General features: G+C 40.8%; 1 protein-coding gene across 4 annotated transcripts in view; it reads right to left on the reverse strand.

The window, feature by feature from the left end:
- Positions 1–22202, reverse strand: part of MICAL2 (microtubule associated monooxygenase, calponin and LIM domain containing 2) — a 116370-nt gene that overhangs the window by 37153 nt on the left and 57015 nt on the right. The window contains exons 16-27 of one of the 4 annotated variants that reach the window (XM_082283568.1): positions 21817–21966; positions 20588–20692; positions 19150–19368; positions 18839–18940; positions 18110–18202; positions 12460–12558; positions 11948–12043; positions 10414–10600; positions 9274–9362; positions 8849–8948; positions 5941–5998; positions 4429–4653 (exon numbers count right to left, since the gene is read on the reverse strand). In XM_082283568.1, the coding sequence (XP_082139694.1) occupies positions 5958–5998; positions 8849–8948; positions 9274–9362; positions 10414–10600; positions 11948–12043; positions 12460–12558; positions 18110–18202; positions 18839–18940; positions 19150–19368; positions 20588–20692; positions 21817–21966 (1281 nt within the window). In that variant the 3' untranslated portion in view covers positions 4429–4653; positions 5941–5957. Of the gene's footprint in view, positions 1–4428; positions 4654–5940; positions 5999–8848; positions 8949–9273; positions 9363–10413; positions 10601–11947; positions 12044–12459; positions 12559–18005; positions 18239–18838; positions 18941–19149; positions 19369–20587; positions 20693–21816; positions 21967–22202 lie in introns of those variants that run through there. The other 3 variants (XM_082283567.1, XM_082283566.1, XR_014226497.1) reach the window with 3 other exon arrangements.

The following is a 22202-nucleotide window of genomic DNA, read 5'->3' on the forward strand; positions in this document are numbered from 1 at the left end:
CTTGTATGGAGCTGCTGACTAAGGCACTGACAGGAGTGGGCAGTTCTAAAGTGGAGTTACTCACACACATGGGCAGCTCTGATGGTGAAAGCAAACACCAGCTGGCATCAAAACCTGGCATTAAGAAATTCAGTCAGCAGACCACAAACTGATCCACAGCACACCCAGCCCACTTTGCTGCCTGACTTCTTACTGTGTAATAAATCAAAAAAATAATCTGAGTCCAGCTTACAAAACAGCAGTGCCTTAGGAAAGCTGTGGAGACACAAGGAAGGTGTCCTAACACCAGAGCTGTGCAAGCCCAGCTGAAACGAACCCAGTGAGCTCAGGGGCGACACCCCGAGCAGAAGGCACTCCCCTGGGAAGCACAGCCCACGTGGGACTGGGACAGTGGGAATGGGGAAACACCTCCAGCTTGGTTAGACCTTGGTGTTGCTGAAATACAGGGCTCAGCAGCCCACACGAGTGAAACCCAACCTCAAACCTGTCAGAGCTTCAGCTGCATCCTGTAACCTGAGCTCAAAACACACAAGGCTGCATGGGAGCGCTGCCTGTGTCAGAGCTGGAAACTGAAGCCATCCCACTGAGGTATTCCACAGATCTACCTTAGGAGACTACAAGGCTTCCAGCAGCATTCCCAAACTGATGTGCTGTCCCAACTTTGACTTTTCATCTCACCTGAGATACCACCAGGCAGGTTTTTACCCTTGGAAAAGGATTCTTACAAAAGGTATGATAGCTGACATTTCACAGATTTCAGTTCTTGCCACATCTCCCCTTCTTTTTTTTCCTCATACTTGATCCACACTTCTAACAGAAGTAATTTCCACTTTATTGAGGCTAACACACAGCAAAGAATAAAGGGTACTGCTGCTCCCATTATCCACGGGGTGGCACTCAGCTTCCTGGGGCAGTGGGACCAGATCACCTGCCTGCCTTCCAGCCACCAGTGCCTCACAAATGCTTTCCTGCACCCTCTTCTGCGTCCATGATCCAGGGATGAACCCCCTCCTCCTGTCCCCACACCAGGAGACCATCTCCCCCCACTCTCCTGTGAGCCCACACCAGACCTACACAAGTTCTTCAGCAGCAAAACACTTTTTCCAAATCTCCATCACCTACTTCATAAACAGACGCTTCTGAATTCTGGCACAAAATACAGCCAGGAATTTGAAGCTCTCAAAGCCAGACAGAGCCCCCCATGATTTTTTAATGCATGTGCGAGAACAGTGCACATTAGAGTGCTAATACAACTGAACAAAAATTAATAGAGATTAAAAAAAGAAACTTAGAGAAAGCCTATTAGATATACTGAGTAAGTATCTTTAGGAAGAAGTGATTCTCAAGCAAAACCTGCTATGATAGCACACTACTTCTATTATTTTAGAGTAAATAAATATTTAATCAGAGCAATCTGTGTTAGTCTGGTATATTAAGGCATGCATTAATTATGAATTTGGAGTGCAGCTGCAACACTTTCAGTTTCCAGTGTCCGTCAAAATAGTATTTTTGGACATAGATTCAAAGCACCAAATACCTTAAAACAAAGACATGAATGAATGAATGAATGAGTACCTGCAGAACAAATGCTAAAAGAGCAAATTCAATACTATAGCAACACGGAAATTTCTTCATCATTTCACATTTCAAAAAACCATTTCAGAAATTCCATCCATTTCAAACAGGTTTGGAGCCCACCACCTGATGAGATTAAAGCCTCCCTTCTTTTTATGTGAGCATACTTCATGAAGGAAAGGAAAGAGACTTGGGAAATATTTACATGACTAATATGTATACTTGCACCAGGCATTAATACATAATGTCTTCTGATCTTCAGTGACATGATCTTTCAGGCAAAAAAAATCAAGTCATCTGCAAACATGTCATGTCTTCAAAAACATAAATATTAATGCAGAATTTAGTGCATTTCAAAACTCACTGTTTTGATTGGAATGTGAGGAATGAGTGAGCCAGAAGTGAATGAAAGCCAATCATAGTAACTAATTGCCATAATGCTGTGGAAAAATGCAGACCATAGTCTTTGCTTGAGGTTGGAAGACACATAGAAGCAACTTTCACTGGCATTTTACAGCTGTAGCAATTTAGAAGAAACTCAGAGGAACAGAAATTACTCTTCATGGTAGAGTTAATGAAAGGCTGGTGTTTGAATCTGAGCAATTTTAAGAAGTTCTGTCTATATTCTTCTATTCAAATCAAGTATGTTTAAAACCAGCAAGATCTTTTTAATTTTAAAGGCTTAGCATAATTATAATAAAGGTGGGTTACCTTTAGTGAATCCTGACATGTTTGATTTTCATTAACAGACATCTGGGCAGTTAATGCTGCCTGGCTTTGAGAATGAAAGGTTAGCCCGGCTTTTCAAAAAAATAAATTTAATAAAGAAAAAAGGCACAGCTCTGTACTTAGTTTCAATCCAAATGACCCTCGTGGCAACAGACAAGCTGAGAACCCATTTGAAGCAGTGTAAAGAGGAGGAAGGACAGAGCAGTTCCTGAGCCTGCCAGTGTCACCTCTGCCGTTCTCATGCTGCAATGGCATCTGTACCATCAGGTCTGAGAGAGCATTAACTGTGCAAAGAGGCATTAGTGCCCTCTGCTCCAAACCCACCGTTTTGGGCTCACCCTGCCCTTGGACTGGGTGCAGGGTGAGCCCAGAGGAGCAGCCTGTCTGCCTCTCAAGTAACTCCAGCAAAGGGACACAGCTTTGGGGGGCACTGCTGACAGCACGTGGGGCTGGGAGCACCCCGGCTTTGGAGAGAACTCCAGAGCAGAGCAATAGGAAGATCCAGCTCTCCTGCTCACAGGGAGCTCTGCTCACACACCAAGATGAGGACAGGAGTGCTGAACCAGCTCGTTAAATTCACACAGAACTTAACCCACCAGGCTCTCCCTTCAGCAGCATTACCAGGAGCAAACCAGGGAATATGTGGTTTTATTGTGTAATGGTTCTGACCAGGAGCGAGGGAACTAACAAACTTCCTCCCCTTACTTGGATAATTTTGTCAGGTTTATTTCTTATCCATATACTGTGTCCTGCCTTGTCCACCAGTGCATGGGTTGTTTACTGCAAGGTATATCCCTCTGCTGACAGGATTGTCTAGTGATGTGACTGCTTGGGGCCTTCTGCATCTCTATGAGAAATAAATCCAGACTCTAACATTACCCCAATTCCAAGTCATTGTACTGATATTTTAGCAGGAATAAGTAAAACTTTATGAGAACAGCATGAACATCTGATACCTCTCAACACTCCAGTGCCAAACAAATCATCACCTTCTGCAGGCAAAAACTCTTCTGATGTTTCCCTGCCACTGCCTCTGCCTAAAACTGTAAATTGTGCAAAGAGTAAATTCAGTTTTACCCGAATTGCTTCGTCCATTACAATTACAGAAGTGCCAGGTATTGTCCTCAGTGGTATTTGTTGCCCTGTGTTTTCATTATGGGTATCATCTCCCCCTTGGACAGCAAACTTTTTACTATGCATGGTGGCTTTTCCTTTGGCAGGGAAGATGGAATAGTTCATTGAGAACATTTGTTCTTCTCTGGCAATGTTGTCTTAAGCAACAATTTAAAAAAATTCATTTCTGTCATTCAAACAACCCCAGTGAGGCTTAGTTTTAATTCATTTAAAAAAAAAAATCACACAATCTTTCCATTAAGCTCTTGGGACTATTCTTACTGAGATTTGTTTTTTTCTTAAAATGCAAGGGAAGAGAATTGCAGAGGAAGCAAAAGAAAGAAAATGAAGGGGAGGAAGACCTAGGAAAGCTCTTTTGGAGAACCTGCTGTTTAAAAATAATTCCACCAGCAGCTTAAAATACAAAAATTTAAAAAAAAAAAAAAATTAAATAAAGCAAAGTAACTGTTAACAGGAAATAGGTCACCACGAGCTGCAGCTTCCAGAAGATACTGGGAATAGCACTCCAGAGCAAGTAGCAAAGGCAAAGATTTATCCTGGATTACTACCTGCTTTTCCTGAACACAACATAAAATCTAAACACATTAACTTATTACCTTTATGACGTATGTTAATATGTAAAATAATAGCATAAGGAAAGGTAGCTGAGGCCAAAGAGAAGAGGACAAGTGCTGTTTGTGTATGCAATACAAGCAACCCCCGTGCCCACCAACACCAGCTCATCATTCCCAGGAAGGGTAAATCCCAACACCAGGCACCTTGGATCTGCAGCGATGGGATAACTTGTCAGGGACCTTGATGTGTACCCTTCCAAAAGGGACACACATGCAATTACACCACCAGAGTGAAACTCTCGGGCCTTGGGCTCAGGCCACAAGCAGGACAACACCACAGCATCCACCACAAGAGGAATGTGCAAAACCAGCATGAAGTCACTGCTAAGTCTCTGTACCCAGGAAATTTTTATAAAAGGAAGAGATGAAACAAGGAGACTTATAAAGAACTACATTTATTTTTGTTTACAGCAGATATCATAAATAAAGCTAAAACAATGTTCACCGTGTGCAAAATACAGAATTTCCATGTGAAAATTCAAATACAGAGTTAAAAACTATTTAATAAAAATATTCAGTTAAGATTATAAAGTAAAATGAAGACAGAAGATTTAGGAGGAGAAGGACAGAATCCTCACTGGGCAGGAGAGCAAGGAAGACTCTGCAACAGAGAGTAAAAAACACAGCAGTAGGAAGTGGTTTGAAATGGCAGACCTTTATGTCATGATCTTCATATTAAAAGCATGCAGAGCTTTCTAGCAACACACTGCAGCCCTGAAATACACAGGGAGTCACATCCCAGCCATTTGTGCAGGAAGTGACATTTAAAATACAGAGAGATTTTGTGTGGGCACAGTGTGGGGACTTTCAAAGCCATCAAGTCATTTTAGGATACCCACATAAATAAATATTCTTGGCTGAGTCATGTGAACATACAGACCAGCAAGATAAGGAGCACAGGCCTCTGACCCTGCTGCCCTTCCACATTCCCTGCTGAGGTGTGTGAAATGGGGCAAATGGCAGAGGATGTTTGGCCCCTCCTAAAACTGCTCCTAAGATCAATTCCCAAAGGCCCTTCCCTTTGAAAGGGATCCTTGGCAGGGACAGCTGGGTTATGACAACGTCAGCCAGACCCTCAGTGCACTTGCTGGTCAGCCTGAGCCCTTGGTTCTTGCTGGGATTCATTTCCCCTTCTACACTGTCACCCTGTGACTATACAAACTGGAACTTATGTTAAAAATACATACAGAATAATGGTGGAAGTTGGTCCTGGAGGAGGGGTGGCCAAGACAACCCCAGACATGAGAGTGCCAAATGAGGCCTAGTTAATGAAACCACTCAAACCAAAACACTCTGCTTATAGAAACCTGGCATGCTGATATTTCAGCCTGAGAACCACATGCACTTTTAGGCCTGTCTACGATGTCACTTGGGGTGGCAGACTAGAATTTGCATCATTTTGGCTACTTTTTCTACAAGACCTTTTTATACCATACTTTTCCAGTAGGAAAGCAGGGAAGTGCTCAGACACTGCCTGCTCATTTTGTGTTTGAGTTTGATGGAAATAGGCGCTCATGTTAACCAGGAGAATCAGCTGGGTAATCACACCCTGACCTTCTTTTAAATCTTTCCTTCAGTCCTTTGAAAGAAATAAGGCTTTGTAAGTTCTTTCAAGAAACCCTTTACTTGCCTAACTTACCTTAAAGGCACAGGGAAGCGCACATGCACAGACACAGAGAGAAAAACATTCTCTACAAAGAGCACAGACGACACGTTTTCTAGAACTGTGGACTCAGCAACAGGTTAAATCATCATGCCAAAGCTCCATTAATATACCAGACACACAGATTGCTCCAACAGTTAAAAAACAACCCCAAAACACACAATGAAATGCTGTCAAACAACAGGGTTAGTCATGTAATTTTGGATCTGGAAAAAAAAAAGTCACCTGAGAGCAGAAAGGCTTCAGCCAGTGAGCGGGTGCAGCACCGGAATGTTGAATTGGACTAAAAGCAATGAGGGAGATTGCAGAGAAGACAGCAGGGAAGAAAACACAGAACTTCACTTGGTTATGTAGGAAAGCATCAGGAAGATTACACAGGTACAAAGAAGAACTGGCCAAAATGAAACTGCATTTTTCGTCACTCAATTATCAATGAGGACAAGGAGGTATGAATGTTACTAGCAGAACAGTAAGATGGAGAAGTGAAAAAATCAAGCAGTTGGAGTGATACCAATGAAATAACCCTCCCAACAGAATCACCAGCAAAATCCCAGTGGAATACGCATGGTAATTAAGATTCCTCAGGAAAACATTGTCATTATGCAAGTTCCTGAATTCTGTTGTGGAAATGTAGGGATTTTATGCCCCATTATATAAATACATATAAAACCAATATCGGATTTCAAAGTTTTTTTTAAAAAACTTATCTTTACACTTTCTACTAGTAAGATTCATTTGCTTTAAGTTCATTGGCCTGAGATTTCCAAGTTTCTTACTACATCACCATTTTCTCTAAATTTACCATCATGCTCACTCTGCTGTAGTAAACAGCAGGAGAAAACTGTAGGAAAAAGCATTCCTAAACATTCTCCTACTGACAAACTGAAATCATAACTGATGGCAGCCCAAATTTGAAAACTTCACCACTCAGCAGTTTGCTGTGTTGCAGGAGTAACATGGCAAATTGCACTGCAGATTGTCTCTTTTTTAGGGTGAAACAGTTACTATCATTAGCAAGTAATTAAAAATAGTAAGTGTTTCAAAGTCAGATTTTTTACATGCTTTAAGAAAGGTACAGATACCTTAGATATATATAGATGCCCACCATGTTACTGTAATTATTGCTGTGTCCAGTCAATGATGTAAAGTTTGGCTGAAATACATGTTTGAGCATTAATGGCAATTTATGTCAAAGGAATGCTACCTTATATCAAACAATTTTCTTCAAGCACTTTTTCAAGTTCTGTGCATAAAATGAACAATGTTTTTCTCCAAAATACATAACCACTCTAAAATGTGAAAAGCTCATCCTCATTGTTTAAAGAAAGTCAAACTATCTAGAAGAAAGATCCAGTTAGTCATTTATTTTAAACAGCAGACACATTTCCTTTTAATACCTAAGAGGCAAAACAATTCAAATCATCTTTTCCCACACTATATTAAAACAAAACAAAACAAAAAACCAAACCCCAAGACCTGCCAGCCCATAAGCAGCACAGTCATTTGGGACCACTGGATGGTGATCCTCAATTTTGGTACTAACTGAATGCAACAGTATTTCCTATTGTTCATGCCACATTCTTTTGGCTACAAATAAATGCTACAGGTGCTTTTCATTTTAGGCTACACATATTGCCATGTTTAAGTATTTACCCAGTTCCTGGTAAACTTCTGAATATATATAATACTTGAAAGGCAGGGAGCATGCTTACCTCGCTGGCTAACTAGCCTGAAAGTAATCAGAATTGGGATGTCTCTGTGTCCTTGCTGTTTAACAGATTAAGGCAGACCACCTGATTAAGGTAGACCTCGTTGAGGGACATCTGAAAGAATTTACTTATCTGCTGCTCCAGATAACAGAATTTCACCTTTCTGCCACTAACGTTGAAATGAATTACCCAAGTAAGAAGTTATCTCCTAAGAATACATTTATAGGCTTTTGAAGTTTGTTCTAAACTTGTCTCTTTAAAAAATTCCAAAAGAGACGGGGGGGAAGTGCCTGCACAGAGGCACAACAGGAGTAACTTCAGATACAGAGGAGTGCTCCATAAATTGGTATTCCTTGTATAAGCCAAGGAAGTCTTGACTTGAAGAGTGTCTGGTCCACCTCTTTCTACCAGTTCCTTTGACTTAAAATTTCAATCAAGCCTTCACTCAACTAACATTTGCTCTTCAAATTTATTCAAAAACCTTAAATAAATTAGTGGAACAGGTAACACCCACTATTAACAAAAGATATCTATCACATGTAAAGCAATGCAAAAGGCATGACTAGGAGCAATGTGAATTATGTACATGATTTTTTAAAAAACATATTCATGCATGTTATAAACCTCATAACCCAGAGGAAAGATGAAAGCAAGGAAAAAAAAAAGCTGCGCGCCACACTCAGGTTTCAAAACCCAGTCATTTGTCAGAAATACTCCCTGAAAGAACATTTATTCTTTCTTGGTCTAACTGAAAAAAGAAAAAAAAAGCTGGGGACAGGAGGCAGGGAGAAAAATGGTTTCAAAACATACCATCTTCCCCAATGGCCTGATCACAGAATAAAACAGGGGGGAAAATAATCTACAAAACATCCTTCATCTGTCTCCATGTTCTGGAAATGTGTCTGGACACTGTCCTTCATGCTCTAACATACAGTACATTTTATGTTGTAAATTTCGATTGTACCTCATTTCCATCAGAAGGGATCCACCATTCAATGAAGTCATGCATGAAATTGCATGAAAAGCAAAAACAAATCCCTCCAAACCAAAAAAAAAAAAAAAAACCCTCAAGAAAATAGCCAGGCTGTTAATTTTGAAAATCTGAAAGGCACAACTGAGCAGGACACGTAGAAGGATTCAAACCCTACAGAATCTTTTCACCCCTTCAAGCACATTTTCAAGTGATAGCTCTGCTTCCCGGTACATGTGAGTGAGTACCTCTAGGAGAGCACAGAGGAGTGGCACACCAAGGCTCAGGAGTTCGTACAGGTAGGTATAGTTATATGCATTGTCCCTGAAATGGAGGTGGGTAGCGTGCAGGAAACCATGCATCCAGTTAGACAGGCGTCTGGGAATGTCAAGCAGATCCCTTGTCACCCGCAGGGGCCAGCTTAGCGTGCCCCTAAAGAAGGAAGTCAGGATACCTGGGGACCTGGCCTCTGGACTGCTAGCAGTGGACAAAGTGCTTTCTCTGGTGATCTCTGTGGGTTTGGCTTCCACTTTCTTCCATGCTTCTATCGCCTCCTTATAAAGAGCATTAAAAAATAAAAAGTGTTAAATATGCTTTTAAAGTATGTAAGTCCAGTTTCTGCTACTGTCTTCAGGTCTTTATATACATTTTCATTTCCAGTTGCTCTTAAGTTCAACTTCACTTTGCATAGGAAAAGCTAAATTCCGTTGAGAACCAGATTATAAACACCCCAAACTCACAGAACCAGGAGGTTTGTATTTTAGCACTGGTTTTACTGCACATTAGGCAGAAAACATCCACACAGACATGTAAGTAGTGCACCCTGCTCCAGATATAAAGCTGCCTCAACAGTGCATTAGCAATATAATCAATCCATACCTTTCCATGGACCTGTATTGTTGCCCTTCTCTTTCTGTGTTTCGTACTGATTTTGCAGTGTGTAAAGTGAGGTTTACAGTAAAATTTACCTACAAGAAGGAAACATCAGTTATAGGATATGTTATCTATACATATATGGAAAAAATCACTGTTGCATCTATAAAAAAAATGAAGCCAGGATAATGAACAGTTGGCAGCAAAAGGAATGGGAAACCTGGCACTGACACTGCTAAACAGCTCTGAATAGGTTTCTTTTACAGATCTGCACATTAGTTCAGTAACACAAGGTAATTCATCTACCACTCAGGTATAACATTAATAAACAGCAAAAAAACAACATCCCATAAATACAAAGTCACAAACCAAAACAAGACATCAAGCAGAAAAAAAAAAGTCAAATAATCAGCTCAAAAAGACGACTTTGCAGATTCTCCAGACCAAAAAAGAACCACTTTGACCTTGAATCTTTAATCCTTTTCAGAGGGACATCAGGTTAATAATCGGATCTACTCAAATAATTTGGAAGGGGCAAAGGAATTTTAATTCAGTTTGATAATTCCATTCCAAACTAAAAAAAAAAAAGAAAAAAAGAAGGCTCTAGATGGGATGGAGCACCCAAGATCTGAACCTCCTGTTCTACAGCAGGCTGGAACCTGGAATAAATTACACTGTGCTTGGCCAGTCCTACTGCTCTCAACTCCTGACCATAACATCTTAAAAGAAATAACCTATATTCCCTGCATCCATGTAAATCTGCCACTACTATGGCTTGTTCTTATAGATCACATTATTTAATGGCCAGTTTTAAATGAGAGATAAGAATAATTCTGTACTATTAGAGAAACCTCACTCCCTCTGCCTCCCCTTACTTTGACCTGTGATTGGACAAAGTGCATTTTGGTCACTCCACTTATTTTCCACTGAGGATTTCTTCATTTAAAGCTCAGGCCTGTCATAACTCAGCTCTTTTGAAAGACTAGGACTGCAAGTACAAGGACTCAAAAGATCAGCACGGACACAAACACCACACTTGGCAGACCTCCTCCTGACCGTGCTACTGGGCCAGATTTTTTCCCCAGTTCCACTAAAAGCACCAATACTTAGACATTTCAAAATACTCTTAAATAGCTCCTACATTACCTTCTTCAACATCAAAGGCATAAATTCCTAGGCGGAGTGTTGTAGAACATATTTCACACTTGAAGCACTCCCTGTGAAAGAAGTGGCCTTCTGCACTCAGCCTCTCCATGACATAGACCCGCTTCTTGCAGAAATAACAAATGTCACTCCCCCCGATAGACATGGGGAACTCTTTTCGCAGAGAACCCTGTTAAAAGATAAAAACAGAACATAAGGCTGTGGCCCCACAGCCAGATATAAATCCTGATGAAGGGGGCAGCTGCTTTAGCTGCTTGAAGCATCGCACGGCACCCTCCAAGCACAATTACGGTAAGCATCAGGCAGCTTTTTTTATTACTTGTTATTGCAATTCTGTAGGTTTCTGCAGCAATTAATAAATCTGACATCAGGACTTTAAAGGGGTGACTTTCATGCTGGCCTTGCATCCAGGTTCCCTCTGGGAGTTCACCAGCATTTTAGTTACTCAGGTCCAAGAGCAGCACCATCCTCGAGTGCTCCCTCGTCACCCTGCACCACCCTGGGTGAGGGACTCGTGTCTCTCTCAGGAGGTGAAGGCACACTTCACCAGCCTCAAACAGATTTGCATCTGGAGCCAAGCAAACAGATGCCCTGAAGACTCAGTTCAGACACACTCTGGAGGAAAATGCAGGCTTGTGCTTTAAGGTCCAGGAGGAAAAGCAGACAGTCTTCAACGCTGCTGTCTGAACCACCCTTCCCGTCGCCACAGATGTGCCTCCCCTCTCAGCCGTGCTCCTCCTGAGACTACAGCCCAAGCTGGGGCTTGGTTAGCTTTAAAAATCAGTTTGTTTCCTACCACAGACATTCAGAACACTTTTAACACATTCAAAATATAATCCATATTAACAACGTGAAACTATTCTGAAAGTTTGTTGAAATTAGGCTGGCAATTAACGTTCTTTAATTGTCACAAACCTCATCCCCTCTTAGATATACATGCAAAGGGTACAGAAAAGTGAACTAGGAATTGATTAGATGCCACTGGACTTCCCTTTTCTTATCAGAGGCAGGTATGAGGATGTTACTTTGCATTACTGTATTATGGTTGGTACAGATGAGCATGCTGTGTCAGCCACATCCACCACCACCTCCCTCCCCTTCCACCATCCCTGCTGCCACAGGAGAGGTACCACACGTGGGACGGAGGAGGAAAAGTCCAAGGCACATTCAAACAGCAGCACAGAGTCCATACAACTCATCTTTCATTTGCGAGCAGAAGGCGGCCTTGGAATCATTTTTAATGTTAAGTAGAACTCACAGTTGTCATTGCCACGTTGTCCTGTGCTTAAAAGTTGAGAGTCCTATTCCAGATCTGCCATTAGCAGTCCGTTTTGCTCTGATGGATCATTTTCGAGCATCAATCTTTCCAAACAACCAACCATGCAAATGGAAAACCACACAGATGTGTTCTTAAAAACAAGGTGTTAATAGATCAGATAGTTACAACGAAGCTGAAACAACTGAGTTTAGTGCTGGCTGGTAAGTAAAGTGTCATCACCACAACACAACACCTTACTTGGCTTCCCAATACCTGACAGCTCTGAGCAGTGGAGGCAGCAGATGGAGAGTCAGGAATGGGGCAAGAACCTGCAGCTCTGTCCAGAGACCGCTTCTGAATTCAACACAGAACAGTGTCAGAGTTGAGAAACAGCCCTCTTCAAAAGGAGGCACGGTGATTCAGCACTTTTGTGTTAAAAATAACTGCATAAGCATGCACAAAACTTTCTTTAGAAGCCACCCTGAGTAATAATTGTCTTCTGTTACTAATTCTACAGTAATTACATTTAATAAAAGCCTCCTGAAGTTTTAATTCACACAGTCAAGTAATAAAAATATGAATAGAAGATGTGGTGAGCAACACTTCCATCGGCATATTGTGCCAATGCGCACTTGACTCTTTAGTAAGTGTTAGACTAAGACCCTTCATAAGGCTTCAAGTGCTCCACAACTGGGGTCTTAGGCGAGGATGGCATTCTGGGAACACCACTCTTAAGTGAAGTTACTGTTTCTTTGTGGGTTTAGTCTTACCAGTTCAAGCTGTGGCTTGGGCCTGTGATCATTCACATACAGATTTACAAGAACTTCAGCCACAGCTCCAATTGCACATGAGACCTTTCCTACAGTCGTCTAACCAGGAAAGGGGAGAAGATGAAGAATAGAAGGAAGAGCTTTAGTTACCCTTGAAAGAGAATTTAAAGACAAAAAAGGACAAGAATGATTTGGACACGTGCAAACATCGATAAAGGGAGGCAGGAGAAAGAGCAGAAGGCAGGTCCAACAGAGCACAAGCACGTTCATGCGTGACCAGCATGGTCCAGGTGGGGCCACAGAAAGCTTCTGTGCAGCCCACATACTTTCCCTGAGGCTGATGGAGAAATTCCTGATGGGAGCAAATGCTTCTCCTCAAGGCCTCCTGCTATGTTCATGAAAGGCTGAGCTGGGAGCTACTGCCTGGCTATCTGAGCTGGACATTCTGACATTAAAAAAACCCCATTGTTCACTTCAGCTTCTCTGGGACTTGGTTATTACATTTCAGAACAGGAGTGGGATTGAGCTCCACATTAACACTCCACAAACTGTGACATTTCAGGGAACATTCTAGGAAAATGTGTGAGCCAAGTCCCACACAGAAATGTTTTGTTGATGCTCACAGGGCAACCATTCGCCCTCTCCCCAGTGACTCATTGTAATTCCAGGGAAAACTGAAGAAACTATGCTCACGAGAGAGAAACATCTCCTTTAACCAGCTTCACATTGCTGCAGCCATGAAAGTTAGGCTGGTTTTAACCAAATTTATCAATCTGGCCTGCAAAGAGACAGCAGTTGCTTAGGCTGTGGCTCCAAAAGCACAGTAGACAGACTGATAGTCATCAGCATGACCCATTCTTCCCTGCCAAAACACGTGCCTGGACACTGGAAAAGGGGAAGGATGTGTGTGCAGGAGTGTGCGAGTGGTAGCAGGTAGGTAGGTAACTCTGGTCCTGAAAAAAAGACAGTAAACACTTCACAGATTTACAGAAATATTTTCTACCCTAAATCAAATTTCCTGTAGTGATTTAGATTTTTGCTTTCTAGTCAATGTAAGATCCCACAACCCCTCTGGTAGCAAATGCAGCCAGGGTCATCCTGGTCTGGCCAGGGATCTGGTACTCTGCTTCTGAAGCCAGGGCATTGTTTTTCCCGGGAGGATAAATACATGGTATCGTATCTTACACTCCATTTGCCTCTCACAGAGCCCAAATCTTAAGGAAGTCCCCCTCTTCTCAGTGAAATGATTTCTCTACTGCCACCACACCAAGTCCTGCTAATTGAAAGGTTTTTAAATACCAGAAAGTTACCATGAAGAAGGGAGAAAAAGATAAATGCAACGGTATTTTCAGTACTTTAAAACTATTTTAAAGCATTTTCTATCCAGTTTAAAAACACCTATAATGCACTGTGGGTTTTCAAAAATTAATATGGATAAAAAAAATTCAAGGGAACATGTCCAACCCTTTACTGCTCCCTTTATCTTTTGGGAATTATCTCATAATTAACTTGATATCCAGGCAGGTACAAAATATACATGTTAAGAATACAAAGGCCTTTTAAGGAACAAGTTTCTGTACTGTTTGGTTTTGTTTAATATAAAAAGACTTTAAAATATTATTCAATATCTGGACAACTTGTGGGTAACCACTGCAAAGGAAAATGCTAATTACATACCACAATGCTGTCCTAAGTGGTACACCAAATTATAAACCAATACAAGAAGTGCTACTTGCTGCTACAGGAAAACTACATTCCTTTCATTTGTTTAAGAACATGGAACGAAAAAATTTTCCTCCCCAAATTCGGCACCTCTGAATATGCTGAGCAATCTCTAGGCCACGTACAAGTTCTTGTCCACAAGCTCCAAGGTAAAAGAAAGTGTTCAAAGTCAGGTGAAGCAGAAAGTTTTCCTTGAACTAGGTAAGTGCTGGAGCAATCAGTTAAATAACAAGGCTGTGCATAAAGTGCAAGCAGCTGAATTTCAGGAAAAGTATCCTTGAGCCCAAACTACACCTTGAAATTAATCAGGTTGGCTGATTGCTGTTCTCCACCCATTGGAACAATCTATGTCAACATTAAAGCAGTCAAAACAAGAAAATTGTATGTTTATACATACTTCAAAAATGTTATTAAAAGGAAATGTTCCTGTAATGAATGTGAATTCACATTCCAAGTAAAAGCAAATGGGATTTCAATTTAATTTAGCGTCAATGCCCTCAAACCCATGCTTTAACTTTTGGTCAGCCCTGAACTGGTCAAGAGCTGCTCGTTGTACATCCCCTCCAACAGAACTATTCTGTTGTGTCCTGTTCAAGTGCCACTCAATCACCAACAAGAAATATCAGGGCAGGATGAGGCTCCACCAGGGCAGCCCCAAGGGCAGCTGGCACCCCCAGAGACATGCAGAGAATGTCCTTACAGCCCCTGAGGCTACTGCTGTACGTGAAGTCACACACACAGCTTTGCCATGCTGAGGTCACTGTCTGCATGGAACAGGCCACTGCTCACAGTTCAGGCAGGTTTATGCCAGCAGCTTTAAAGCCTTTATGAACAGGAATCTTAAAGAGTTACCTTAAATAGCAAATTTCAGAGAACAACACTTAAAAATCCCAGGTGTTTGCGATTTACTCAGACTGCTGACCTGTCAGTGGCACGCTGCTTTTCAGCAGGTTGATCAGGGTGGCTATTCTGTATTTCCTTGTGCTATTATTCAGAACTGCACAGCCAGCCAAGTAAACCTCAGTAGCATTCTCATAAAACAAAGGAAACATGCTCTCTGTCTCCAAAAGCATACAATGCTTTCCCTTTGTTCTTTCATATCCTTAATGATTTTCCTGGTCTTATTTTGCTTTGAGGGTGATTTATTTACTTTTGGTACAACCTGCTACGTCTATTTTCCCTCTGAGATAAACAACATTTGAGTAATAAGTTACTGTGTGTAGGAAACACCCAAGCCCTGCTTACTGCTGGTAATTAAGAGTCACGTCACTGAAGGAAAGTAGTTGGTCCAAACTCTGCAGGGAGCACACTGATTGCAGGAACTTCACAGTTCTTACAACACACTGTGTGGATTCACTCATGCAAAGCTCAGATGAACAGAGTTTTATGAAGGTCAATCCAACCTCAAGCAAAAACAGGAATAACCAAAGCCCAGCCTGTAGTTGAACATAGGCTGAGTCACAATTCTAGCTATGTGAATTTTGACAGCTGATTGAAGCTAGAAGGTACTTTTGATTATTACTGGCATATTGCACATAAAAGGCAATTCTTAATAAGTTGTAATGACTGCATGGCCTGAAAGAAACAATACAGTCCCACAGTCTTCTTTTCAAGTGTTCCTTTCAGGACTTACACTTAATAGCAAGTGTCTGTAATTAGACAGTATGATTTCATAGCCACCCTTTTCAATAACTGTGTCACCATAACTAATACTGTTCCAATGAAAACTCAACAGGTGCAACGGATCATCATGTCTGGTAACAACCTCAGAACTCACCTGAAATTAAAATGACAGCACTAGCTATTTAAAACCATGGGAGGGTGCTGATATTTATAGGTCTTATACCATGAAGCCTTACAGAACTCAAAACACTTCTATTACCTTCTGGTTTTCTGCTGGGGAAAAAGCAGAAACACTGACAGCAACACACAGGAGCTCTTCCTGTTGGGTTATCAATCCAAAAGACGTTCTGATACTGAAGTCTAGTCTTACCTAGTGATAATTCTCAGAACAGAGACTAGAAATACAAATTCTGAGACCTATAACCCCCCTCAAGATAACATAGACACAGGCAATTCCTGGTACACATTCACAGCAGAGAGGTCCAAACGTATTGTTGAATTATCATGCACAGCACTTGAAAATGCACACTGCATCTGAAATACTGCTGGATTTTTATTTATATAGCACTGCACATTTAGTCAGTGTTTTATAGAGTAGGATAAAATTTTCACATTCTGAAAAGTGTGCAATCGATAAGGATAACACACAGGGACAACAATTTGACCATGAAAGGGTATGGACAGATTCTATGAGCACAGCTGTCCCACACAGAAGGAGTAAAAGATCACCTGATCATTACCAGACCTGCTGTTCAAAAGTTCTCCAAAATGCCACACAAAATGCACCATATGTACACCTATGAAACACATACAGTGTACAAGAGGCCCTGAGCTGTACAACCTATGGAGCTGTGTATGCAGGCATCAAGATGCTCATGCATGTAGACCTGCCAAAGCGTAAATGCAGTCCTACTTAACCAGCCAAATATTTACCCAGTGAGATGAACATATATTTACTGTGCTGGTGACAGAACTAGATTTTCTTGCTTCAGCTGTGCTGCATTCTGCCAGTATCTCTAGAGAGAGCACTTTTCAACTGAAGTAAACTCAGCCTAAGTGAAACCAAGTCACAGCAAACTATTAGTTTACTGTTGTTTAAATACAACAGTAAACTAATAAAGGCTGTCCGAGCACTTAAAACAAAATGCAGTTTTTAAAATATAAAAAAAAAAAAAAAAAAAAAAAAAAAAAAGAAAAAAAAAAAAGAAAAAAGATTGCACAGGACAAAGGCTTTCCAAGAAAAGATGTTAAAATCCCAATGAAATTACTGCTCACAGAGTTTCCATATGATTAAAAGCCTAGTTCTCATATTCTAAAGGGCTTTCAAGATAGCTTGGGTTTGGGGTGGGTTGTTTTTTTTTATTCTCTTTGCAGAGTCACAATAGTTCTCCAAATCAAATGAGCATCAGCCCCCAGTCTTTTGGAAACCATGACTTAGCTTAAAACCCATCACATGCATTACCTCTTAGGTCATAAAAAGTAAGAGGTAAATCCAGGCAAAGGAATTATTTGGAAGCTGAAGGGAATTAGGGGATTACTGCAGCAAGGCACCCGCTGAGTTTGCAGTGTCCTTGAAGGGCCGTGTACACTGCATTTCCCTGGGGATTGAGAGCCAGGCAGTCATTTCAACACAGCCCATTAACATCAGCCTAAGTAGGAAGAACTGAGTATCTCTGACTCAAGTGTCATCTCTTTCATTCAGAATATGCATGTTTCCTCTCCATAAGGTCTGCTGTTACAAAGAACTGAATTCTAGGTATTAGTATGCATAAGCAAGTTTAAAGTACAAATCACTGAACAACCAACAATAAAACGTCTGCACTGGTAAGTGCTCATACAATTCTAAGACGTCTTCTGGTTAAAATAACCATTATTGTGCAGGTTTTCCCCGGCAGACGAGACAGATATTCTTAAGGAAAGAAACACAAATGCCACCCAAGAACAACTAACCAACCCCACAGCATCCTGTTTGCTTTATAGTGTGAAGTTTTCTTCAGCATGCCTGTGGTATTATCCAACAGCAGACCATTTAAAATAAGCAGCAACGCAGAGTGCTCAGAATTGAAGTAAAAAAATGTTAACTATTTGCATTGTTCTTCAGCTTTTACCTGAGCCATTTCTGATGACGACATTTCTCTTACAAACATGCAGAACTAACAACAGTAAACAAAGTTAAGTTTGATTTAAACGTGAATTACAACCTATACAAGAGGTCTGCTGGCAGCACCTTCCATCCAAGCCATTTCTCAAGCAGCTTGAGTACAAGTTTGGGTTTTACACGAAAAATCTCTTTATAATAGAGTACCTGTTGAGAAGAAACAGCAGAGGAAGCTGAACCAACAGATGATGAAGCAGCAACAGCTGAATGATGAGGTGGAGAGCAAGAGGGAGTTGGGGGCTGAGAATAGGATAAGCCTTTAGTAGGTAGCTTATTCTGTATAGAGCAGAAACAGGAGAGTTATCCAAGAGACAGTGACATCAACACAGGTTAAGTTCACAATCAGGCATCAAAAAAACCAGGAAGGTAACAATGACACAGTTCTACCCCTCTCTCTACTTCTGCACAGTAAGGAACCATGGAAATCATCATGGCATCTTCATGGTAAATGATATTATTGTACTGATTTTTTAATAGAAATATTCACAGTGCGCAGTAAGGTAAGATAGTGCTGGGAGAAAGCATAATGAAATCCAGGAAAAACCAGAGTGCACCAAGTACCACTGCTCACCAACTGATTAGGAACTGTGAGCCAGCAGTGTGGGCTTAAGCACAAGACAGTTTATTTGAACACACTTCTCTCCAGCCAAAGCACTCTGATTAGCTTTGTGATTCAGACTGTTTTACCTCAATTACATTATGCAATAATATTTAAACAACGCTTTTTACTAGTTTCAGTGGAATCCACGTTACTTTTCAGATCCACACAGAATGAAAGGAAAGTTAAAACCAAAACCACTGAAATTTTTTTCCCTTCATGAATTCTTATACGTCTTCCAATTCAGCAGCTCTTCAGGTGCAAAACTTAAAATTCACCTTCGGAAACTCCATGTATCCAAACATTGAGGCAAGATGTGCTGCTTTCTCTTTAATGTTCTTTTTATGGAATTCCCTATTTGCTATGGTCTGAGCTCTTTTCTGCAGTGACAGCCAGGGAAGGACAGCCAAGAAAAGAAAGAGAGAGATTTCAGTTAAAACCACATCCATCAACACAACATAGAGGTTTGTAGAAAGACTTCTTACTGTCTTAATACAACCTACAGTCAACAGAGAAAAAGCCACCAAAAACAGTACACAGAATATCACAGGCAGTTAAGAGACAGAAAGGAAAAGAATTTGCTTGTCACCTGTTTCAGTTTTTCCTCCAGGTGCTGAAGACGCTCAAGCACTCCAGAAAGTACAAATGCAGCAGAACAGGCAGATGCGAGATTTTCAGAGGTTTCTGACAGACTGGGCTGGGGATCTGTGTTTTGCACAGTCTTTGCTCTCCTGGCCATATGATCAGAACCATTTAAAGACTGTTTGGGTTCCCTGACCTCGTGTTCACTCCTAGCTACCACCTGAAACTGGGAAACACTGGAAGTGAAAAAAACTCTGCTTTCTGCACTCCCATGCAGCATATGCAGCTTTTAAGGATGCTTCCGAAAGCACGGCACAGTCATGCACATAACTAGAAGTAAAATGTTCTCACAACACTCTTTGCACACTATCTACTGCACCTCTGGTGCTTGTGCACATGCACTGAAATAAATCACAACTTATGCAGGCCTTGACATCCTTCCCTAGGTTTGTGAGTTTTTGTGAATAACCTCAGACAGCATCAGTGCAGAAGAACTACATCTCCTTCTAGGGCTTATAGAAAAGGTTTTGGGCTGGTTTTTTTTAGCATCACATCTGCCCAAAACTAAGCTTATAATCAAATTATATGTATGAGGATTTCAGCAGTATTTCTTGCCATAGTTCTAGATCTAGTCTGACACAAGTCAAGATATACCCTATTTCAGATTTAAGGCATTTTCTGAGGAGTTCAGAACACATATCTGAATTTGAGTTTTCATATAAAAGAGCTTCTGACCTGCAGATTTCCACATGCAATACAGATCTCATTTCACTGCAGACTGCTCTTGAAATGCCACTACAGGATGTTTACTTTGATTTAAAACTCTGATGTAAAGTGAATATCAATACTGTTTGAGATGAGATTGCTTTCATTGAAAATACTAAGAGAAAAATTTAGATTACGTCTTCAAAAAATTTTCCCCATATATGTGATGCTGCAAAAGAGCTTTCAGCAGAAATTCTTATCACAAGTTCTGCTTACAGAAATAAAACACCTGGGCATCAATAGCAGCTTTTCAATGCTCAAGATTTTATCTTAGACATTTTTGCCAGGTTTCTGTCTTAGCCTTTTCATTACAATAGCCCGAAGCATCGAGTACATGCACAAATTTTCAGGTATTGCTGTAGTTTTCTCACATGTTCAATGTAGATGTGTAATTACATTTATACAATTTGAAGCCTAGATGTGATAACACAGAAATCAACACTTATGTTTTCAGGGTATTTCCACTCTTTCAGAGAGTTTTCTCATCTGGAGAAGCAGGCATAAAACAGCCTTAAACTTTTAATGTGCTTTTCACAATTCTCAGCTCAATGTGTCTGTGAACTCTGCAGACCCCATCCAAACATGGCTTTGTATACTGTGTAGCTCTGCAATGACAGTGAGTTCCCAGCAGTAAGAGGAATGCTGTGCTTGCCAGGTGTTACCCATTTTGAGCTTCCTACCTGCCTTTTTGGTTGAGGTGGAAGAAGGCTCGGATCCAAGGGTTTAGCAAAGCGAGGATTAACAGGAGGCTCAGAAGAGAGCAGGGCTGGTCTATCTGTTAGCTCCTTGTAAAGCATTTTTAAAATTGCAAAGACAGAGTGAAGGAAAAAAAAAAAAAGGAAGACAGTAAATAGGATTCAAAGAGTTTTTGAGGCAGAAAGAAATAAAAGCTGCTTTTAAAGACACAACTATGAAGCTTAACAACACGTACTGCAGATTTTTGCCACCCACCCATTTTATTAGCAACTTCTACCATCAAATATATCCTTGAAGTTGAACACGTTCAGTATTCTTTAAAAGAATTTTTCATCAAAATAGCTTCCTTCAGCATGGCCAAGGAAATCTCTGGCCACTTACCACACAAAAAGCTCAGAGCATTGAAAGGAACCAGGTAGTGTGCAAACAACTTTGGTTCAAGGACAGAGAAAGTCACTGGACATCTATAAAGCCTACACTACTGGAGGACCTAAATATTTAAATAAACAAATGGATACAAGGAAAAAGAATTAAGCCACCATCTTTGTCAAAACATCAACACCTCGCTCATCTCCTTCCTTCAGATCTTTCAGGTGACAGATCCAAACTCTACTGATTCAAACTATTTCTGGCTGAAGTGTGATTTTTAGCTTCTCATCCCTACCTTTGCAGCATGGGATTGTTTTTAAAACACCTCTAGTCACACTAAAAACAAACCATGAAAACACTGCACAATGCACAAGTGCGTTCCACTCTGCCTAGTTTTGCAATGGAAATGGCAGCCAGACGTTATCTTGCAAAAGATTAGGTTCCCTTTTAACACTTCCTAGATTTTCCACAAAGAAAGAGTCCACAGGATATGCAGTGTCCTTTATTTGAAAAATATAGGCAACAACAGGCCTTCTGCAATACTGTGTGCAGCCAGCTTAGACTTCCAAATAACACAAATTCTACAGGCTGACTTACATGAGATTTCTAGACACTATAACACACAGTAATACATCATATTTATACACATTAGTCAATCTATATGAGTTGTATTTGTTCACCAAGAATTGAGAGAAATACTTTTAATTTGCATGAAGTATTAAAAAAGGCAGCCCATTTGAACACCTAACAAATCCCTTTTTTCCCTTGGAAATCTGCATCACTTTCACAAGGAGGGACTACAGTTTAATTCCAGAGATGACTTTCATGTTCATCCATGACCTACCTGTCTCCGCAAAATCGTATTTGAAGAGTTCTCTTCAAACTTTGCCAACAGCTGAGTTGCCATTGATTTCACTTTGTTCTGGTTTGTTCCTTCTCTGCCATCACTCTGTTCTTTCCCAGCATTTGTCCCTTGGCTTGGAAAACCCGAAGTCTGCAAGGAAACAACAAACTGTGTTTTTCTTAGGTTTCCTACAACACTCATGAAGAGAGAGGAGGAGAGAGATAACATCCTTATCAGCAAAGGGTGAAAGGAAATACAGTCTACAGTATACTAAAAATGACATGTTTAGCATGCAAAAGTCACCAAAAATATTTTCTTGGGTCCCAGAGTACAGTAAAAGGGAACATTAATCAGTGCTGCTATTCATAAAACAGAGTCACAAAGGT

This window comes from Coloeus monedula (assembly GCF_965178545.1).
Source record: "Coloeus monedula genome assembly, chromosome: 6".
Taxonomy (NCBI): Eukaryota; Metazoa; Chordata; class Aves; order Passeriformes; family Corvidae; genus Coloeus; species Coloeus monedula.